Consider the following 22,491-nt stretch of genomic DNA (forward strand, 5'->3'; position numbering starts at 1 on the left):
TGGGGAGAGCTCAAAGTTGGGAATTTAGACACATAGAATGAGGCATTCCAATAACAAATTTTAAAAATATCACACATAAGAATTCTTCTTTATAATTTTAACATATGTCTGAGAGCCCTAGTTGATCTTGCTTTTTCTTTTGAACTGTGTTGTTAAGCCACTATACCTAGTCATTCCATAATTACCCAAGCTCACCTTTAAAAGGGGCAAAGGGGCGGGCCTCAATCTCTGAGAAGCAGGAGGACACGAAGATTCCAGTTAGAGCTGTGCTGATTAGTTGAAGATTGGGCCCAACATGCTTTAGTTTGCACAGGCCAACATTGTAATTCAGTGAGTGTTCAAAGCACAGCTCATCTGCTTCTCACGAGAACGGGGAATTTTACAAGGACGGGGGAACCCCCACATTCCTCGGCTGACAGGTATAGTAAACATATTGGTAGCATTCACCAGGAGACTTGAAGTGGAGCTTTTTCTCGAATCAAACACCGAAAGATGAGCTAGATTAGCCCCTGCAATTCAGATAATTCTCCAATGCAGCTACTTAGCACTCTGCGTCTGATTTATTGCAAAATGATGAGGCAGATACATGTGTTACCCAAAACATCAACGCTCTGAACTGGAAAGGAAGTCTCCCTCAGTTGGCAAAGCGCCCCTAACTTCCAGGGTAGGAGGCTTTTAAGCTCTCAAGAGGAAAAGATAAGGATGAAGCCTTTCTCAGGTCAAGGGCCAAGTCCAAAGCTGGTAATACAAAAACCTTCTGATAATAACTGGGCAGAAGACCCCAGATGTACCCTAACTTAGAAGGATGAATAAGCTGATTTGAGAGAGTAGCTTGCAACCTGGACCTAACACCATTCAGGAATGGCAGATCCCGAGCTGGAGGGGACCCCAGGGGACCCCACTTTCCATCAGGGGGCCTCTCAAGTCCTGAGTTCCCTCGGAGGGTCCCTCCCAAAGGGCAGGGGAGGCAGAATGGGGAGGGAGCAGCAAACAGGCATTCTATAAGGAGTGGGACTGGGGCTTCCTCCAGGGTTCTGAGAGGACTAGGTGAGGGCGCCATCAGTCATTGGAGCACAAAACCGACATGGTCTCGGCAGAATCTGAGACAGAGACAGACAGACAGACACACACACACACACACACACACACACACACACACACACACCACCTGGTTAGAAACCTGTGAGAGGCTCCAGGGAGGTTCACAGAAAGAAAGAATTTGCCAACTCACTTCGCCCTGTAACCGCAGCTGGCTCCCCTGCTCCTGGCAAAGCCCTTTAAGCCTTTACACGTGAAGCCCTGTCTACAATTTAGGTCTTTCGCCCTCACCTGTAACTCAGGTGACTCAGATGAGGAAAAAAATCAATGGGAAAATCAAAAGACACAAGACAGGGCTAGCCTCTCAGGGAACTCAAGCCAGTCCCTAACGTTTCTTTACTGTCCGTTTCTGAAAACAGAAGCTACTGGGAGTGAGATTCCTTGGGAATCTGAGCATTCGCCTTTCTTGCTCTCTCCCAGGGGAAAATAAATATAGTAACAGTATTTCCTCTGTCAGGTTTGGCAGAGACGAGTCCGGGACAAGGAAAGTGCAAGAGGCTTTTCCCAAAAGAAAGGGGGGCAGACGGCGCCCGCTGCGTCCCGTTGACGAGCAGCCCTTCAAAGTGCTTTTCAAAAGGTCTGCAATCCGAGGCTTCTAGACGCCAGCCCGGGGCTCAGGGCACGGGTGCGAGCTGGGCACGGGGCACAACCCGGGCCGGCCCGCCCACCAGGATTTGGCCAAGATCCCGGGCCTGGGCCAAACCCAAAACTTGTCCAGCTGCGCACTGGGCTAAGCCCTCTAGCACGGGCGCCTCCACGCGCTCCACCTGCCGGGCACGCCATTCGGCCCCCAATCCCTGCACCCTCCCCTGCTTGGACAGGGTGGGGCGCAGGTGAGGGGGGGAAGGGCTCGAAGAAAGACAGTTACCCGAGCTGCGGGACGGTTGGGGCGGCCTCCGGTGCGAGGGGGCTGCGCACCCACCCTCCTCCCAAGTGCATCTGCGCGCAGGCTTTCCCGGGGTCCCCAGGGAGCCTTCCACTCCCGCGGGCGCCCGGGCAAGAAGCTCCAACAACTTTGCCCCGAAGCCGCCCCGGACGGTTCCGACCTCCTTCGGGCCTCCTCCGGCCCCAGCATCGTTCTGGGGCGGCCGGGACTTGGGGGCGAGTCGCAAAGCGAGCCCTCGCTCCTCCAACAGGTGAGAAGCTGCGCCACGCCGACCCCAGCCCTCCGCCCCTGGGGAGGATCGAAGGGCCGGGGCCACAGCGGCCGCCGAGGGGTGCGCTCACCCCGCCCGCAGCGCAGCTGTGGTCCCGGGCTGGGCTCCGCGAGGCAGACGGCTCTGCTCACCTGAGTCCCGGCGGGACGTGGGGTGCGGCGGGGACGCCCGCGCCCTCCCGAGGTCTCCTCCCGTTGTGCGGGGCGGGAAGGAAGTGGGTGCACCCGGCGGGGGCCCCGCGCCCTTACCTTTGTACCGCTCCATGGGGCCTCGGCGTGCGCTCCCCGCCGCTCGGCTCCGGCTCCGGCTCCGGCGCTGCGCCCTCCGCGCTCGGCTCCTCGCCGGGGGCGCCGCGCTGGCCCCTCCCCGTGATGTCACGCTCGCGGCCGAACCTCCCGGCGCGGCGGCCGCTCCCGGGGCCCTCGGACCTCGTCCCCGCCCGGCCTGCCGCCCCCGCCGGGGAACTCCGCGGCCGACCCGGGCGCACCTTCCGCGCGCAGGTCCGAGCGCACCGGGCTCCCTCCCCGCGCGCCCGCCGGCAGCGCCTTCCCGTCCGGGCCCCTGGGGCGGTGGGTGGGAACTAGACCCAGACGCGTCCACACCCTCGGGGAGGCTCCGGGGAGGGGCCGGCTCGGGCGGGCCTACGGGAGCTGTTCTTCCCAGCGCGGGATGCCGACCCACTGCCCGGAGGAGGAGACTGAGGCCTGCGCCGGGAGGCAGAGTAGTGCCAGAGCGCCTCCGCTTGACCTCCGGGCTGGCGCGCTTTTGCCCTTGGGCTTCTTGGAGGGGCAGCCTGGGGGGGAGTGGCGATAGCTGAGCCCTGTCCCCACGCCTACCCAGTTTTTTGGGAATCGTTCCCACCCTCTTGCTACCTCGCAGGGCAACCGCAGCCTCACGCACACACACAAACACGCACGAGAGTTTGTGAAACGTCGATTTGCTGCCTTCTCTCAGAGCCCAGGCTCCCCTGGGAAGGGCTAGAATTTCTGGAGCCGCCTTGGCAAGTCCGACGCTGCAGTTCCGGGGCCGCTGTACCAACCACCCCGCGGGTGGCATTCCACAGGGAGCTCAGCCAGGGCCCTGAGTCGTTCCCCTGCCCGCCCCACCACCACCGCCGCTGCCACCCGGCGCCAAATTCTCTCCATCTTTGCCATCTGTCCCTCCAGTGTCTCCACAGGCCCAAGTCCTCCCCATCTGTTCCCAAAGGAAATCCACGCTTTCCTTTCAACGTTTCCATTTTCATTTTCAAACCTCAATCATGGTTTGTTCAGGACTCCTGGTTTCTCAGCACCTCTCCCCCTGCAACTTCCTTGCAGGAGGACTTGGTAAGGGAGATGTGTTGTTCTTACTGCTGTTTTCCAAGACTTCTCAGTTCTTCTGGGAACAGCAGAGTCCGCCCTGATGTTCGGACACCTTTGCCTTAGGAGTCCTAGACGTTTTTTCTCTGTTACATTAGCAGCTAACACCCAGGGAGCCGTCCCCACAAACCCAGCCTGGTGCGAAGGGCTGTACGTGCGATGCCTTCAATTTCCCAACGATCCTGTGATGTAGAGATGATGATTATGTCTATCACATGGTTGGAGAACGTGAGGTTGACAGAGGTTAAACAACTTGCCCAGAGTGGCAGCTGGAAGAGAACGGAGCAGGCATTAAACCAGGTCCACAGCTGCCAAAACTTTCCTGGCGCTCATAGCAGTGCCAGGCCGTCCGTCACCGCCTCTGGGAGCAGGCGGACACGGAAACAATGCCCACTGTTACCGCTCCCGGTGGGCACCCTGATGTGACTGAAGCACAGGGATTCTGGGAACAGCAGAGGGCCCCGGGCCAGCCTGCATGCGCCCCACGCATCTGCGAGAAGAGGTGACAGCTGAGCTGTTTCTTAAAAACTGAGAGCTAGTGAGGTGACAGGGGTGCTGGAGTGAGTGAAGCCTTCCAGGCAGAAAGGAGGGGGGGGAGGCGGTCAAAGGCAGGGAAGTGAACCACTTCAAGGTCAAACAGTTCCTTGTTAATGAATGAAGCCAAAAGGGAGAAGCCAGCCCAGGCCGGTGCGCTCAATGGTTAGAGCAGCCGTGGGCAAAATACGGCCCGCGGGCCGGATCTGGCCCGTTTGAAATGAATAAAACTAAAAAAAAAAAAAAAAAAAAAAAAAAAAAAGACCGTACCCTTTTATGTAATGATGTTTACTTTGAATTTATGTTAGTTCACACAAACACTCCATCCATGCTTTTGTTCCGGCCCTCCGGTCCAGTTTAAGAACCCATTGTGGCCCTCAAGTCAAAAAGTTTGCCCACCCCTGGTTAGAGCATGGCCCACATACAGATTGTCAGTCAAGGGCAGGTACCTGGGTCCGGGCACATTTGGTAGACAACCAATCGATGTCTCTGTCACATCCATGTTTCTTTCTCTCTCTTTCTCTCTCCCTCCCTTCCCCCCTCTTCTACTCTCTCTAAAAATCAATGGAAAACATATTAAGAAAACAAACAAACAAAACAAAAAAAGGGAGAAGCCAGGAGTGGAGGAGGTGGGGCTGGAGGGGTGGGGCCCAGAACACCAAGGGATTTGAAAGCCAAGGGGATTGGGCAGCTTCGAAAAGGGAGGGGCCTCACAGCTCCCTCAAGGCAGAGTGCAGGGTGGAGCGCAGGAGGCTGTGGCCCCGCCAGGAAGAAGTCTCTGGGGTTATGGAAACCCAGGTCGGGAGGAGAGGACTGAGGGCAGGAACATTCGGGAAGTTCAATGCCAAGGCTCTGTGCCTGAGCACAGGTGACGGACAAGGAAGCCCTGAGGTTGACCCTGCAGTTCCCAGCAACATGGGTGACTCAGTGGAGAGCGTCGTCACCCTTATGCTCAGTGAGTCCTCCAATGCGACCTGAGGCCGGTTAGGCACCAGGTGTTCCCAGGAAGGGCTCACGGAGCATGAACATGATGGACAAGGCCCTGCTCTCAAGGGAAGGCTGATGGGGTGCAGGTGGGGCTGTGGGGACACAAACTGGAAAAGAGGGGAACATCCCTGAGTTGAATACAGAAGTGGCAGCAGGTTGGGATGCTGGGCGGGGGGGATCAGGGGTGGAGAAAGAGAAGGGCTCATGGGCCTGGCCAGTGTGGCTCAATGGTTGAGCCTCTACCTATGAACCAAGAAATCACGGTTCTATTCCCGGTCAGGGTACATGCCTGGGCTGTGGGCTCAACCTCAGTAGGGGGCATGCAGGAGGCAGCCAATTAATAATTCTCTCTCATCATTGATGTTTCTCTCTTTCTCCCTTCCTCTCTGAAATCAATAAAAATATTTAAAAGAAGAAGAAGGAGGAGAAGAAGAGGAAGAAGAAGAAGAACAACAACAACAACAACAACAAGGGTGGCCCACGGCACCTCCAGGGAAGTTAGAGCCCCAGGAGTGAGCCCTCAAACTCATCCGCACACATCATTTCATTTAATTCTGCCACTCTTCCCAGGGGGCTGGGCTGGTGAGGGCTCAAGAAGTAGAGGAAGTGGAGGCTGTGGCAGAGGGCTTTCCTCGCGGGAGCAGAGGGCAGGAGGCAGTGTTGAGGGGCCTCGTGCGAGGGAACTGTGGAACCAGCCAGGATGAGGGTGCTCTCACCTTCTCACGATTTCTTTTTCTCTCTTTCCTCCTCCCTCCCTTTCTTCATCTTGCAAGTGGCCCTGCATGGTGCCCAGGCTCTGGTCTTGTGTCCCCAAGGTCACTATCACTGATCTCCAGTTTCCTGGCAAATTCTCAGAATCTGATTGTGCAGCTGGCCATGTTAGAACCAGCCTCCAGTCTGGTGACTGGGCACTCTTGGCCGGATTCCAGCCGGGCAGCCAGCAGGGGCCAGCGGGCGAGGGTCCTCTGCAGGTCCAGCCCCACTCAGCTGGGCCTTTGTCTGAGCTGGCCCTTCCGGAAGGGTGAGGGCAGGGCTGGCGCGGACTGAGGCCTGAGGTTGCTAAGAGCAAAAGTAGGGATTAACCACCTCCATCCAAGTAATCTCTCTTCCCGAACTGGGACTCAACACTCAGGTTTCCTGGTTCCAAACCCCATGCCTTGTCACACCCCGCACTTCCTGCCCTCGCGGGACTCTCACTGGACTGGGCTGAACCCCAGCAAGTCCCCTGGTGGCCATCGCTGTGAGCACCTCCTCTAACTGCACCCCCTCTCTGCAGGCTGGGGGCAGCTCCTATCCCTCGCCCATTCCCCCCACTGGCTCCAGCCCTTTCATTACCTCTTCCTCAATCCTCTCGTTTATTTATTTTTTTAAAATATATTTTATTGATTTTTTACAGAGAGGAAGGGAGAGAGATAGAAAGTTAGAAACATTGATGAGCGAGAAACATCGATCAGCTGCCTCCTGCACATCTCCTACTGGGGATATGCCCGCAACCCAGGTACATGCCCTTGACCGGAATCGAACCTGGGACCTTTCAGTCCGCAGGCCGACACTCTATCCACTGAGCCAAACCGGTTTCGGCAATCCTCTCGTTTATTGATGGAGACTTGGCAAGTCCCAGAGGCTCTAGATCAGGGGTCCTCAAACTTTTTAAACAGGGGCCAGTTCACTGTCCCTCAGACCGTTGGAGGGCCGGACTATAGTTTTTTAAAAAAAAAAAACTATGAACAAATTCCTATGCACACTGCACATATCTTATTTTGAAGTAAAAAAACAAAATGGGAACAAATACAATATTTGTATTTGCATGTGGCCCGCGGGCCGCAGTTTGAGGACCCCTGCTCTAGATAAACAAAAATCAATCAGAAATGGACGCAGCGTGCATTTAAAATGGGATTTCGATGCCCCATCCAAGAGCACAACTGAAGAACCCTTCTTAAAACCATCAAGAGGAGCCCTAGCCGGTTTCGCTCAGTGGATAGAACGTCAGCCTGCCAACTGAAAAGTCCCAGGTTTGATTTCGGTCAAGGGCACATGCCCAGGTTGTGGGCTCGATCCCCAGTAGGGGACTTGCGGGAGGCAGCTGATCAATGATTCTCTCTCATCATGGATGTTTCTATCTCTCTCCCTCTTGCTTCCTCTCTGAAATCAATAAAAACATATTGAGAAAAACCATCAAGAGGAATCCTTGGCCTCTGAAAAGCTCAGCACCGCTTTCCCAAACCCGGGCGCTGTCAAATCCTGGGTCTTCACTGCTTTGCCACTTCCACAAAAGGGCCACTCGCACTCAAATTCTAATGCACTGAGTGGCTGGGCCCCCGGGATGAGATGACCTGGTTTTTCGCTCATTCTCAACCCTCTCAGGGTGACAGCTGACCCCAACCCAGGCCCGCAGGGCCCGGAAGTGGGCTGTTCTGCTGCAGACAGTCCTGAAACCAAATCGAGCGCCCCCACCCTGTAGTCTAGGTGGTGGGTTCACACCAAGCTCAGCGGGGAGGGGTGCATCGGGCCCTCTGGGTGCGGGGGGGGGGGGGGGGGTGAAGGTGTCAGGGACACCGAACAGTGAACGCCAGAGGGTTTGTTCCCCAGTAATTTGAAATCACTTCTCAGCACCAGAGGTTTCTTCAACCACAAGGGGGCCTCTCCAGCTGACGCAGTGAGGGGCGCCCAGGAAAAGGCAGTTGCTGTACAAACGTCATCCTGTTTCATTCTCACAACGGCCCAAGCAGCAGATGCTGGGAGAAGCCTGCAACTTGAGAGACGTGCCCTTGCCCGGAATCAAACCCGGGACCCTTCTGTCCACAGGCCGACGCTCTATCCACTGAGCCAAACCGGCCGGCGAGGGCTAATTCTTTTTGTGTTAAAATATAGAGAACCTGCAGCCGCTGCTGGGTCACTGCATCTCCTCCTCAGGTTGGATTAACTTGCTAGAGTAGCTCACAGAACTCGGGAAACATTTCACCTACCAGATTGTAGGTTTATCAGAAGGGGATATAACTCAGGAACAGCCGATGCAAGAGACGCCCAGGACCAGTTGCGGAGAAAGGGCACGGAGTTTCCATGCCTCCTCTGAGCACAGCACTCACCCCAGGTGTTCACCAACCCGGGAGCTCTCCAAACCTCTCCTTTTGGGTTTTTACGGAGGCTTTAGTACATGGGCATGACTGATTACATCCTTGCCCACTGGTGATTGATCCAACCTCCAGTCTCTTTCCTCCAGGAGGTCAGGGGGTGGGACTGAAAGTTCCAACCCTCCAATCACACGGTTGCTTCCCTTGGCAACCGGCCCCCCAAGTTTGGTGTTTCTGAAAGCCACCTCATTAACATAATCTCAGGCGTGATTAAAAGGGGTTTCTTATAAATATCAAAACATCTCTATTGCTCTCATCATTTAGGTCATTCCAAGGGTTTTAGGGGCTCTGTGCCGGAAATGGGATGAAGATCAAATATATGTAAATTATAAATCACAATATCACAGGACAAAAAATGTGTCCACAGGCTGCCGGACTCTAGGTTCTAGGCCACTTAGCCAAGGTCTGCCCTCGGGACCTGGAGGGAGGCGATAATGAAGAAGTTAAGAAACACTGGAATGTGGGTTCTGGTTGGACTCTCCCCTCCACCTCTCTGCAGCTGGGCCACCCTCTCAGTCACACGGGAATCAAAGGTGTACTCACCTCACGGGTTGTTTGAGGATTACAGGAGGTACATGACGCACTTAGCTCAGTGGCTAGTACAGACGTTCACAACATGGGTGGATGCAGTAATTGTCAAGATGGCAGACCTGCCCTCAAGGTGACGAAACTCACTCATGCCCCCCATGGCACAGGAAACAGGGCTCCCGGTTAGCCCTTCTGGCAATTACGACATGCAGAAGGGTTCTACTTGGTGCCCAGGCGTGGAGCTGGTGCTATGATTTCAACCACCCACCCAGTCTGGCCTCCACCCTCCACCTCTCTGTGTCTGATGCTCAGCACGGTGCCAGGTGCTCTGTGGGATAATAAATTGCACAAAGCCACTAAAAACGTACAGCCTCAAAGGGGAAATGGGACACTCCATTGCCATTGGCAGTAGAGCCTCGTCTACTGAGCCATGCTTCATAAATAATAACGTGCGTGGGACTCACCCGGGGATCTTGTCGACATGCAGATTCTGCATCAGAAGGTCTTGGGTGGGACCAGAGATTCTGCGTTTCTGACAAGCTCCCAGGCGATGCTGATGGCGCTGGTCCAGGACCACAAAAGGAGAAGCCAAGTATTAAAGAAGCTGCTCTTGCCCTAGCTGGTTTGGCTCCGTGGATAGAGCATCGGCCTGCGGACTGAAGGGTCCCAGATTCGATTCTGATCAAGGGCCCATGCTCGGGTTGCAGGCTCTATACCCAGTAGGGGGCGTGCAGGAGGCAGCCAATCAATTCTCTCTCATCATTGATGTTTCTCTCTCTCTCTTCCTCTCCCTTCCTTTCTGAAATCAAATATGTATGTGTGTATATATATATTAAAATAAAAAAGCTGCCTTTCCCCAGTTAGCCAAGGAAATGGTCTTTCCCTTCTCTGCTGATGGCCACGCATCCTTTTGACATCCGATGGGGCCCACAGTGAAATGTCTAGAAAATTTCTCACTGGTAAATTCTGGAACAAAATCTTCCAGGTGAGATCCGCTGGGGTCATGATGGGGCTGAGTATTCTAAACTCTGTGGCAGTGAGCTCTCCGCGCTCCTGCTGGCTCACAGGGCTGTGCTTGTTTTCCTTTCAAGATCAAACTATTCAAGGGGAGGAGGAGGGCAAAGGACAGAGATGGGAGGAGGAGAGAGGATCATTGCCATGCAGCCTCCGGCTTCCGTGTGGACCGGCCTCAGGTAGCCACAGTTTTCTCTGGCAGCCACAACTGAGAGAATGCAAATGGGGATCCTTACAGAGGAACCTCTCGCCGGGCAGGACGTTTGAAACGGGGCCACTACAATCATACGCTGCTTGGGCAGCTTTCTGCCACTCGATGGGAATTTTTAGTGTAATTCAAGCAGTGCTTACAGATGGGCCCAGAGCAGAAGGGAGTGGGGTGTAGGGTTTGGAGCCAAGGACTGACAGGTCCTAGATGGCAAGGAACAAGGATCTTTTTGAAGTGCCTGCATTTGAGGAGCCGTTTCCTCTCTCCTCGGAGAAACAGTAACCTGTTCGCACATACAGATGTGGCGACGTGGACTGGTCGGAGAATGACCTTGTGAGTATGTCTGACTTGTGGACCTGTTCTTTGATCTGCCCATCGACCTGAGGGCTTGGGTCAGGTTCGTCGCCTAACCTCACACAACTGTCGCTGGATTCAGACCACAACTGGGAAGGCCAAAGTGTGACCCAGAATCCATCGATGGCCTAGCCACCAGGTGGGCCTCCTTCAGGGGGTCGGAAAAGTGGGGCAGCTTGGGAAGCTGTGAGAAAGGTTTCCCCCAGCAGGTCATGTCTTGATTCGAGCTGTCCTCCAGGCTGAAGCGTTGGAGAGTCTGGTTAGAAGCCGCACTCCGTCCTTTATGATCTCTGTGACACTGGCGTGATTCTTCATCTGAAAAATGGGTTGATAACACCAAATTCTCAAGCACGTTGTAAGGAGGCCGAAGAGTGAACACACAGAAATCTTAGCATAATATCTGGCATTGAGTGAGTGCTCCAAGACTTGGGGATTAGAGGAACAGGTGGAGTACAATTTAATGATTTTAATATCGTAACAGAGTTGTGCAACCACCGCCACAATATGTTTTAAACATCTTCCTCACCCTAAAAGGAAACCTCATACCCATTAGTAGTCACCCCATTCTCCTAGCCTTAGGTAGCCACTAATTTATTTTCTGACTATATAGATGTGCCTACTCTAGAAATGTCATAGAAAAAGAATCTATAATGATAAAAGCATAATATGCTAATTAGACTGGACAGCCAAACAACCTTCCAGACATCCTTCTGGACGACCTCCCGGACAAAGGTGGTGGGGGCCAAGGTAGAGGTGGTTAGGGGCAATCAGGCAGGCAGATGAGCAGATAGGGGCAATCAGGCAGGCAGGCAGAGTGGTTAGGGGCAATCAGGCAGGCATGCAGAGGTGTTTAGGGGCAATCAGGCAAGAAGACAGAGTGGTTAGGGGCAATCAGGCAGGCAGGCAGGAGAGCAGTTAGGAGCTAACAATCCCTGATTGCGAGAGGGATGTCCAACTGCCGGTTTAGGCGCGATCTGCAGGGATCCCTGTGGGATCCAGCCTAAACCAGCAGTCAAACATCCCCTGAGGGGTCCCGGATTGCTGATTGTGAGAGGGTGCAGGCTGGGCTGAGGGACAGCCCCCCCCTCCTGTGCACGAATTTCATGCACTAGGCCTCTAGTTATATAATATTCCCCAAGACCATCCTATTCGAACGGTCTTCGTGTGCCTGGCTTCTTCCACAGAGTGTGATATTTTCAAGGTCCGACGTGTTGTAGCATGTGTCAGTACTTCATTACTTTCTATTGCCAACTACTATTCCATTGAATGGGTATATCACGTTTTATGTATCGATTCAACCGATGGATGTTTAAGCCGTTTCCGTGTCTGGTCTGTTATGAATAATGCTGCTCTGAACACTCACAAGTTTTTGTGTGGCTGCACGTGTTCATTCCTGTTGAGGCCCCTGCACGGTAATGCCCTCAGTCAGGTGCTGCTCCCTCTGGTTTAACTCCTGTTGTCACGTTGACCTCCTGACCTCTGTGCCCTAATCTGCTCTTCCTTCGAAGAACACTGCAGGCCTACCTCCTGTCCTGTGGCACAACCCAGAAACTCACCAGCGATCCTTGGCACCGCCCTCCACGCCTCCATCCTCCACCCACTGCAGCCCATGTCCAGTCCAGCTGCAACCCAAGGAGAAGCATTCCCCAGAAGGGCTTTGCTGAAATTCCAGAATCAATCAGGCCAATAATTCGTTACTTCTCTGTTTTCCTTCAAGCAACTGTGCTCCTCTCATCTGCTTCTTTCTTTCAGTGGAGACACTCTCTCTCCTCTCCTTGCAAACGAGGTGACATCTGAGCAGATTCTGATGGAATCTGTTCAGAGGGCTGGACGCCCTGCTGTGCTGAGCGAAGATGCCAGTGATCCCCTAGGGAGGCCTCTGAAGGCTGGAGGCCTCTGTAAGGGCAGACGTCCTGGGCCTTGTCTGATTTCTGGTCCCATGAATTAGGGCGACAGTGAGTGATAAAGCCTGGTAGTGGACTCTTGGTTAGTCACGGACCAACTCCACTCTTGAACCGAGACCATGCAGCATGGGGCACCGGTTCCCAAACTTGGCTGATCATCAGAATCACCTGGAAGCTTTTAAATGTTAAGACACACCTTCCCAGGTCCCGCCCCAGACCTAGCAAATCAGAATCTTCTCGTGGACAGAAGTGCGAGCTCAGCCCTTCCACCTGGGGCCACATCTCGGCTCCTCCCCCAACTCCCCACGCCTGGACCAGGCAGACCACCTCCCATCTGTGTACCCAGGACAACACTTAACTGGCTGCTGGTGGGGACCCCAGGCGATGCTTGTGAAAGTGTCACATTCACTGGCAGCGGGCTGATTAAAATAATGATGAATAAATACTAGCCATTGACTCTGAATTGTCTGAAATGCCTTGTATTTTTGTGGAGGACAGGGGTACTGCTTCTATTTTAAAAAACAAAATAAAACACAGGGTAGTCAGTTGAGTCTCACTCCTGTCTGACGGGAGTGTAACTGCCATCCACAAGGTCTAACTCTTCCCTCAGAAGCACACAGCCGAGACTGTGCAGGAATGAAGGAACCCGCTTCCTGGACCAGCTTCGGTCCAGTTTAGAACAAAACGCCACCCCCGGCCAGGCTCCACTTTGCTGAGAAAGGCTGGTATTTGTCTTTGAAAAGGTGAATGTTTTGGCAAATCGATACAAAAACAGGTTTTAACATGGAGACTCCAGGGAGCTGTGACATTAACAGGAATGTGGCTTTGGGGCTTGGTGGGAAGGGCAAGAATTCTGCTTGCTTGAAAAAAAAATATATATATATTTGGGAGAGAGTGAGAGAGAGATAGAAACATCAATGGTGAAAGAGACACATCAATTGGTTGCTTCCTGGATGCCCAGACCAGGGCCGGGGATCGAGCCTGCAACCGAGGTACATGCCTTTGGCTGGAATCGAATCCGGGACCCTTCAGTCTGCAAGCTAATGCTCTAGCCCAGTGATGGCGAACCTATGACACGTGTGTCAGAGGTGACACGCGAACTCATTTTTTGGGTTGATTTTTCTTTGTTAAATGGCATTTAAATATATAAAATACATATCAAAAATATAAGTCTTTGTTTTACTATGGTTGCAAATATCAAAAAATTTCTATGTGTGACACGGCACCAGAGTTAAGTGAGGGTTTTTCAAAATGCGGACCCACCGAGCTCAAAAGGTTCGCCATCACTGCTCTAGCCACTGAGCCAAACCAGCTAGAGCCCACTTGCTTTTCAGTGGGCCTTTCCTAGTCCTGGGCTTACCCTTCGCAGAGCCAATAAAATAATCTACACAAAGTCTTCGCCCAGCACCAGACGTCCCTGAGGTGCTCAGACAATGTGAGCTGCGGCCATCACCACCGCCATCCACTCTCTCAGCATCTGGACTCCTGGACCCTGGACCCGGGGGCCAGATTCCCAAACTCTGGGGCCCCAAGCAGAGAGGCTCTGCCTGCCTCCAGGCCCTTCAGGATGTGCTGGGGGGCCAAGTAAATCATTTGAAGGGAAGGTAGAAAGAGCCTCTGTTGTGAAGGGAGGGTTTCCCAAGCCAACTTTTCTTTGTATCTGCAGGGAAGGGCTGCCTTAGAGGCAGCAGCAGGGGGACAGCGCAAATAAATACAGAGAAACCTCTCCCGGGGCCGCTATTGTGCTGGGCACAATGGCAGGCCCTGGAGAGCATTTTCATCCAGTTGAGATTGGAAAGTAAAATAAACGTGCTCACATTACACCCCGGCCCAGAGCCCTGACCTGCTTCAGCCCTCTCTCTGGGACAACCCAGCTCCGTGGGAGCCAAGGGGCAGGTTTGATCAGAGTCCTGGCCTGATGTGGGGAGAAGGGAATTTGGGGGTGGGGAGAACAGGTCCTCAAGGTGGGGGTTGTGTAGCCCGGAAGCTGTGGGCACTAGGCTTTGGACCACCCGGGGCTTTCTCAAAGCTGCCAGCACCGAGTCCCCACCCTTTCCAGGGCTTTCCGGCCAACAATGGGCCTGGTCCAGCAGGGCCGGGAGGGCTGGGGACACACCCGGCGGGCGGGGGAGGCTGTTTGGCTCTGTGGGGAGGAGGGGCCCCCTGCCAGCCCTGGGCAGGAGGGACTGGGTAGGACGGGTGGCTTTGTGGAGCCTACGGCATGTCCCCCAATACTATAGGGACTGGCAGCTCAGCTCTGCTGCCTCGGCTGGCTTTGAGTCAGACAACTGTGAAGATCTTTCTGGCAGCAGAGACAACTTCCAGGGGCGTGAGCCTCAGCTCTTCTTTAGCTGGTGTTCCTAAGCATCCCTGTGCAGGCGAGGGCAATCCCTCCACCCAGGAAACACCGGCCCAGCAGCTCTGAAACCCCCGGAAGGGCGAGCCCCAGGCACACACCTTGATGCTCCCCGTTAGAGCAGCCTGCCGCCTGGCTGGCCACGGCGCCTCATGCCACCTGCCCACGTGCTGGGCCTGGAACTGGGGAGATGAGGGTGGGAGGCGGGGGTAGGGGTGGTAAGGAGCTGTGTGACATCAACCCTGTGATATCCCGAGCTCAGGACTGGGCAGACAGTGGGTCCGTATTAAATGGTAGCAACTTTTTATATAAAAGTGATGTTTGCGGGCTTATTTTGTAGCGTGCTGGGTCCTGTTCTACCGGAGTCTCACAGGAGCCCTCTGAGGTAGGGGTTCTCATTTTACAGGAGTGGAAATTCAGACTTCGAGAAGTTGAGTAAACTGTCACTCGTTCCCCAGCTACTTCCTGGTGGGGCTGGACTCAAACCCGGGCAGTCTGACGCTATAGCCTGCACTCAACAGCCACGTGGTTTCTATTACTATTACTACCTATTAGCATATTGTTGAGGGGATCTTAATCTCAAACCATTATTGGACAAAGAGAGGGCTATTCTTGAAGTGTATAAAAGAAGTTGTGAGCTTGTTTTGTGTTGGGGTGTTCATATAAAGACTAGGAGGTTGGGGGAAAGCACAAAAATTAAAGTTAACAAATTATTAAACTTCTAAAAATAATACCAAGAAAGCCTCTTGACCCAACACCATCTGTTAATGTAACACTCACCTGTGTCTGAGCGCTGTACCTGACTTCATGTGGCCTCACCATCCAATGAGATGGCCGGAGTAGGCATCCCCTCCTAGCTTGCCGATGAGGAAACTGAGGCTCCCAGAGCTGGTGGGGTTCAAGTCTAAATGGTTACTTACTCTGAATAAAAATCACTAAAGTTTCTTGAGCGATTGCTTTGTGCTGGGTACTGCACTGTTCGTGCTATAGTAATTAGGCAACAATGTTCTGATGGACATTATTACTTTGTCCATTTTGCAGTTGAACAAACTGAGGCCTAGAGGCTAAATAAGGGGCCTTAAGACACACGGCTAGGGAGTACCGCCCGCTGTTGTTCATCACCACGCCTTGGTGGTCTTGATGTGGCTCGGAGCCAGACTGAAGGGAACCAGCAAGTCTCCCCAGAGAACCTACGTTGTGCAGTGCACGTGAGAGGTTTAGAATGTGGGGGACACAGACAGCCCTTGCCTTTGGAAGGCCACAGGCGATGGGATGCAGAGAAAAAGGGCGTGGGGTTGGAAGTGGGATCGACCTGGGTGATCCCAGCTCTGGGCTCACTGGCTGAGCGCTCAGGCATGTTTTTCTAGCCCCGAGCTTTGGTCTCCTCCCCTGTATAGTGGAGCTACCATGACCTATCACGTGGGAAACGGTTAGCACAAAGCCTGGCACTCAATACTGAGATCTCACTACACGTCAACGGGGAGCAGGAACACGCGAAAAGCTAGCAGTACTGGGCAACACTTGCAAGTGTCCAACGTGATGTTCAACTTCAGGCACGCAAAGAATTTACTGGGCAGGCCGGGTTGGGCCCATCAAGACAGGCTCATAGAGAGGGTGTGTCTCAGGCTTGCCTTTGATTTAGGGTGAGGGGGCCCATGGGAAATTCACATGGGAACGCCAAGGAGCTGTGGACCGCTGATTTCCAACAGTGATGTTACCCTTGCCTGTTGCCCTGGGGCCGGATCCTCTCCGTGCTCAACCTCCTTGAAGCCTTGGACACTGTACAGACGAAATGCCATGGGCCTGGCTGCAGAGGGGGAGGGCATGGTGCCGTCAGGGCACGCTCAGTGGGTTGGAGGTGCTGGAGAGCAAGATTCGAAGGTGGGGCGTTCTGGGAGGGACGCTGAGCAGTGGGCGGGCAAAGGTCAGTCACGAGGGGCCATGGGCTCCCAACATAGTTTTGTGAGCTTTGCGGAGAGTGTGGGAGGGCTAACCACCGAGTGAGGCAGGGAGTCGAGTTTCAGTGCGATGGTGACCAATCGTGGCAAATGCCACGGAGAGCACCGGAGAAGGACTGAAGATAAACCAGGGCTGTGGTCACTGTGGACCCAAGTGGTGACGCTGGTGTGGCTGGAGGCGGAAGCTAGTGGGACACAGGCCTCCAGGAGGGGTTTCCTGACCTGTTTTCTATAGCAGTGAACTAACTGTCCAACTGTCTTGATAAGAACCTGCTTCCAGCTGTGGGTGAGGGTCTACTGAATGCTAGTGCAACTGGCCCCCGGACGGGGGTTATGGACTGTGTGTTTGTGTGCCCCCCATTCATGTTAAATCTCGAACCCCCAATAGGAAGGGATTGGGAGGTAGGGCCTTTGGAAGGCAGTTAGATCATGAGAGAGAGAGAGCCCGGAGGATGGAATTGGTACCCTTAGCAGGGAATGTCCAGGCTGTATGAGGCCTGCGAAATCATTTGGTCTGGCTCTGCCAAGGCATTAGGGGGCAGTTAAATGTTTGACTAAAGCCCAGTCTGTGAGGCTTAATGGTTGAGCGTCAACCTATGAACCAGGAAGTCACGGTTCAATTCCCGGTCAGGGCACGTGCCCAGGTTATGGGCTCCATCCCCAGTGTGGGGTGTGCAGGAAGCAACCGATCAATAATTCTCTCATCATTGATGTTTCTCTCTCTCCCTCTCTGACATCAATAAAAATATTAAAAAAGAAAAGTTTGACCAAATATAGCAGGCTAAGACTTAAGTTGATAATCTTGTGTGGCCCTCGAATGATGTTACAGATATCCAAGTGGCCCTGGGCAGAAAAAAGGACCCCAAGCCCCTGCATTATAGGAAGAGACATGGGAGAGCTTACTTCCTTGCGACTGCCCATGTGAGGACAGATAAGGCGGCATCTACAACCAGCAGGCCCTCCCCAGGCACCTGGCCTGCCACACCTTGACTGTGGACTTCCCAGCCTCGGAACAGTAAGGAACACAGGTGTGCTGTTCAAGCCACCCACCCATGGGCTTCCGCTCCAGCAGCCCAAAGGGACCAAGACAGCAGGCTGATAGACGCGGCAGAACAGCTATGAGCAGAGGCCATGGCCAGTCTACACAGACCCTTGTATTTTCTGGCCAGCCCCAAATCTTGGCGAAGAGCAAATAAATCAAACTGTAAGTTTCCTTCACCACAAATTTGATCATGCAGGGGAGGTCCAAGATCTGAAGGACCTTTTTCTCCCACTGCCTGCTGGTTCCTTAGTAAAATGGCCCGCACTCAGGGCAGCCCAGAAGTTCCTGTCCCCAAACCTCCCCAACCCCCAGCCTTGTCCAAAAGACGAGATTGTCACAAAGGCAAACACCAGGCAGGTCAGCAGCTCGATGAAAACTTGTTTTCCTCTAGTCCACTTCGTCACGATGGTCGGGATAACTGGACAAACAGCCCTGGGATATCCCATGGAATCGAACCCACCGCCCCTCCTCGCACGGGCTGACGCTCTAGCCACGGAGCAGCACTGGCCAGGCTTCCAGGGCTTTTTTGTTGTCCTTCCCACTCCAACCCGCCTTCCTACACAATAGAAATGCATGCCCAAGGCCTGGGCTGGATTCTGACTTCATTTTGGTTATTGGAAGTCAGGCTGGTGCTTTTACGGATGGGACCGATCTCTGGAGGGAGCAGGAGGACAGGAAGGCACACACGCGTGGAGGCATCTACGAATAAAGCACGCACTTTATTCACCGGGTCGTGAGTACAACAGAGACGCGGGGGACAGCGCGGAGGGGCGAGTGCTGTTGCAACAGGAGCGAGGGGAAGGTCAGGGGAAGGTCAGAGCTGTAGGCGCAGCCCCGGGTGCCCGCCGGCCACCTATGCAGACCAGCACGCGGCACCCGGGGTGCAAACGGACAGCCACTCGCTTTCATGGGGGACACGACACATCTTTGACACAGCACTTCTTCCAAATGGTAGCTTCCTTAGCTCAGAAAGGGGGAGGGCGGGCGGGGAGAACAGCAGGCCTCCTAACACTCGAAAACAATCCCATCAAGCCCACCGAAACGGAAAAGAACTGGGAGAACTTAGATGCAGGACTGCCCGCAACTCACAGAGAACACACACATTCGTTACATAACCCCCCCAGGACATCGATGTTGTGGCATCGGTCTCCTCCGCAGGGTGAGGACACAGGCCGATGCGGATGAAGCGGCTCAGAGCCTTTCGGATGTCAGCGTCCCAGGCCCATCTCCTCCCACCTCTGGCGGGCAGGCTCAGAAAGGGCCTCGGAGACACTTTGGGGAGAATTTCACTTGACGATGACATCCTCCATCCAGTGAAGGGAAGCATCAGAGTTTTAGGGTTCTTGAATTTTGCTGTGTCCACAAATATCGTTTAACAAGCTTCTTGCAGCCTAAACTACTCACCTCCCCCATTTTTCTGAGCTGGCCAGGAATTAAACTTGCCCAGTAAAAACACAAAAATCCCTATGCAAAGCGGATCGGTCACCATCTCCCCCCAGTTTCCTGGGTGGCAAATGGGAGGAGTGATTTTTCTCTTCAGGGCCCAAGTGCAAGTTCCTCCTTTTCACTGGGACACAGTCGGGCAGTTCCCTTCCTGTACATCATCGAAGCCGCGGCGTTGCTGCAAATCTCACGTGCAAAGGAATCTCTTTCCGGGTAGAATGGTCTCCGAACAGGAGCACTAAAGGGTCAGTTTTAGGGCATTCTGACCAACACTTGGTGTGTCAAAGGAAAATAATTTTAAAAAGCAGCTGAAATCCAGGCTGGCTTAGGAAGTACTGATCCAACAGTGGCCAGAAATACAAAAGAGTGATTTGTAAAAACGGGCCTGCCTCAGAGGACAGAGGGCTGGGGATAGAGGTCAGGTCCTCCCACCCTCATTCATGACTGTCAGAGAGAAAGCCCTGTGGGCCCACAGCCTTTGGGGGGGGGGGGGTCCCCTGCCCCTTCAGCACACAGGAGGACTGCTAACACCAAGTTTGCGTAAAAGAGTTTTTAGAAAGACCTATTTAGTCCAAAGTGAATTTGAATTTTGTAAACTAGCAAAAGCATGTATATTTTATATAATCATCTGAGAAGCAATTCTTTAGAAAAAGGTGTTTGCTTCCAAGTATAAAGAAATTAGGTGACGGTTTTATAAACGTTTCCAGCCAAGAACGTCTCTGAGTGGAGTTGATGGACATAATGTGACTGCGAGGGTGAGGGCTGCAAAGTGCTGCTGCTCGGCTCAGCTGGGAAACCGCAGAAGGTGGAGCAGGTGGAGCGGGCAGAGCGGCCAGAGGGCAGAACAGAGAAACATGGTTTCTTTTGTTTGTGCATCTTATTGGCCGTAACGCCCTCCTCCGTCCCAGGTGGCAGACAGAGAACGGCCGTTTCTCCTCAGTCATGCAAGGAGCTGCATCCCGAACATCTCATCACTAACCCAACCACAACGCAGAGGCAGAGCTGGCGGTGCAAGGGTGTCCAACCCTTTACGCCTCATCGTGCATCACACGGGGCCTGCCTGGCAGCCTGGCTTTTCTGGAAGAATCTTTAAAGGAAGCATTGCCGTTCCCGGTGCCATCGAGGCCTCTTTCCCCCATACGCTCAGCGCTGAAAGAATCGTAAGGAAACCCAACGCGCAAAGACGTAGCCCTTGTGTTACCCCGAAGAGAGCAATCCCTGCTCGTGTGACTGTGTTAACCGGGGACGGGTGTATGTGCAGTGCGGGCGGGTTCAGGCAGAGAACACGGACCCGTTTCACACAGCGGATGGTGTGTGGGAGCCCTTCACCGGGGTCGGCAGTCAGGAGAAGCAGGCTGCCTATTGGCCAGCCCTCCAGCCGGAGCCTTCTGAGGGGAGGGGAGCTGGGGAGCCCGCTCTGCGTTAGGGTTCGATGCCCGCTCTCTCCAGAGCACAGCACGGCTCTGCTTGCGAACAGGAGGCTGCTGCATTTGGGGGCGATGCCTATCTACCTGGTGCAGTTTACATCTGCTCACACACTGGACATGGAAAGAAGCGCTGCTGTCTCCCAAGGTGGACGCAGAACCAAATTCCAAAGAGACAAGAAAAGCAACGCTGAGTGGGTGGGAACAGGTTCTGGGCTCAGCTCTTTAACTGTCACCGCGGCTTCTCTGCCGTGGATATTTGATCTGCATGTGCACGGGGCAACACTCATTAAGCGATGAAAACATGGAGGGTCCTTTGTCGACCCCACAATGACAAACACTCTCTCCACCCGCCCAGCGCTGGGAGCCTCGTTATTGATGGTGGCAGGGAAATGCTGGGAATACACTGTGGTCCCCGCCCCACACTTTGCCAGAGCAAAGCCAGGACTAGGACACACAGGCTGCCAATGGCAGGCGAGGGTGGAGAGAAGAGGAGGCAGCAGAAATAGCCAATGAAGCAAGAGGCAACTGAGATACACCAAGGGGCAAGACCACACACTGCAGTCTGGCTCCAGACCACGGAACAGGCCTGCTCAGGTCCACCCCCGCAGAGCCGTTTGTAATAAGTTAGAAGGCCCAGTGCGTGTGGGTGCGCGCACACACATGGGGTCAACAGTGAGAGCAAGGAGAAGAGCTAAAAGGCCACGGGAAATCAGTGTCAGGCCATCGGCCTTGGAGTTGCAGAGACTTCAAACAGAAAACCATGCCTTTCCTTCGCCGACTACTGGGAAGACCTAGGAAACAACCAGAACCAGCCAGGGCGAGATTCAATCCAGCGGATGCCAGGTGCAGAGCCGAGGGTGGGAACTGGCATCGGGAGGGCACAGGACATTTTTTCCCCCAAGAGTGCTATGTTCCCTGGGCAAGAATCACCGGACAGCATGCACCTGTGCCAATCTAGAGGCGATTTTCCCCTTTCCTTTCTTTGCCAACAGGGGACCCGCATGAATCACACTATCTGAAGCAGAAAACAAGTGATGGAGCTTTTCCTGTCATTCCTTTTCCCTTAAAATTAAGAAAAAGAAAAGAAAAAGCTGAGTAATTTGCAAACCAGGGCCTGGGTGACAGTGGAGAATAAGGAGCTTGTTAAAAATGGCTCCGGCTACTACTCAGCCCACTCAAGTAGCCACTGGGTTCCCACTCGGGGTTCCACCCCACAGGAGCAGAGCTGCCTGAGGCCGGGGCAAGGGGGTGTGCAAACGGCTGCTACCACGTGGACACGCCCCCCAGGCTCTTGCTTCTTAGCCACATGCTGCATCATAAACATACACAGACTGGGCATGACGACAGCTGCTTGCTCCATGCGGCATCCTAAGGGCACTTGCTGGCTCTTACCCGGACAGTGCGCACTAGGGTCGGACAACAGTGAAAGGGAAACCAGGAAAGGGGCCCCTGTTGTGTGCACAAGGTGAGGCGAAAGGTCACATGTGAACGCTGCTGCCGAGTGTGGGAACATAGAGATCTCTACCCCATGGCTTCTTGGCAAGTGTTGCCGTGGGTCGGCCCAGGATTTGGCTCGTGGGTGTTTTAATCAGATTTCCCCCTTTTGGTTGTTGCTGAGGGGCAGTAGTTTGCAAATTCTCCAGTCCAGTTCAAAGCTTAATACCACATCCTATGCGTCACCACCATTGGCCGTCCTCTTTCTAATTGCTTGTCTACATGTGGGACTTTAGGAGAGTCTTGCGTGGGACTTAGAAGAGTTTTGCTCTTTTCTTCATATCGTTGCGTCTCCAAAGAGGTAACTTGTCAAACTCCTGTATGGACATGCCGAAGATTTCCCGAAACACTTCTGGGGCTAGGTGGCGCTGTGGAGGGAGAACAGACAGTGGTCAGTCCTGATGCCCACACGGGCGGCCGTGGGAGCTGCTCTCCAGTTTACAAGGAATCGTCTTGAAGAGCAAGGCAGAATGAGGGGAGAGGAGCACACCTCTGAGG

At 53.8% G+C, this 22,491-nt stretch overlaps 2 protein-coding genes across 18 annotated transcripts in view; both read right to left on the reverse strand.

The window, feature by feature from the left end:
* The window catches only part of AFAP1L2 (actin filament associated protein 1 like 2), an 87,021-nt gene extending 83,905 nt beyond the window's left edge, over positions 1-3,116 (reverse strand). For 2 of the 17 annotated variants that reach the window (XM_059661492.1, XM_059661488.1), the window contains exon 1: positions 2,504-3,111. In XM_059661492.1, the coding sequence (XP_059517475.1) occupies positions 2,504-2,519 (16 nt within the window). In that variant the 5' untranslated portion in view covers positions 2,520-3,111. Of the gene's footprint in view, positions 1-2,386 lie in introns of all 17 variants that reach the window. The other 15 variants (XM_059661490.1, XM_059661487.1, XM_059661486.1 and 12 more) reach the window with 14 other exon arrangements.
* A 15,213-nt stretch (positions 3,117-18,329) lies between these two features.
* The window catches only part of ABLIM1 (actin binding LIM protein 1), a 243,771-nt gene continuing 239,609 nt past the window's right edge, over positions 18,330-22,491 (reverse strand). The window contains exon 24 of the mRNA XM_059661514.1: positions 18,330-22,361. Within this exon, the coding sequence (XP_059517497.1) occupies positions 22,248-22,361 (114 nt within the window). The 3' untranslated portion in view covers positions 18,330-22,247. The remainder of the gene's footprint in view (positions 22,362-22,491) is intronic.

This window comes from Myotis daubentonii, chromosome 13, assembly GCF_963259705.1.
Source record: "Myotis daubentonii chromosome 13, mMyoDau2.1, whole genome shotgun sequence".
NCBI classification, from domain to species: domain Eukaryota; kingdom Metazoa; phylum Chordata; class Mammalia; order Chiroptera; family Vespertilionidae; genus Myotis; species Myotis daubentonii.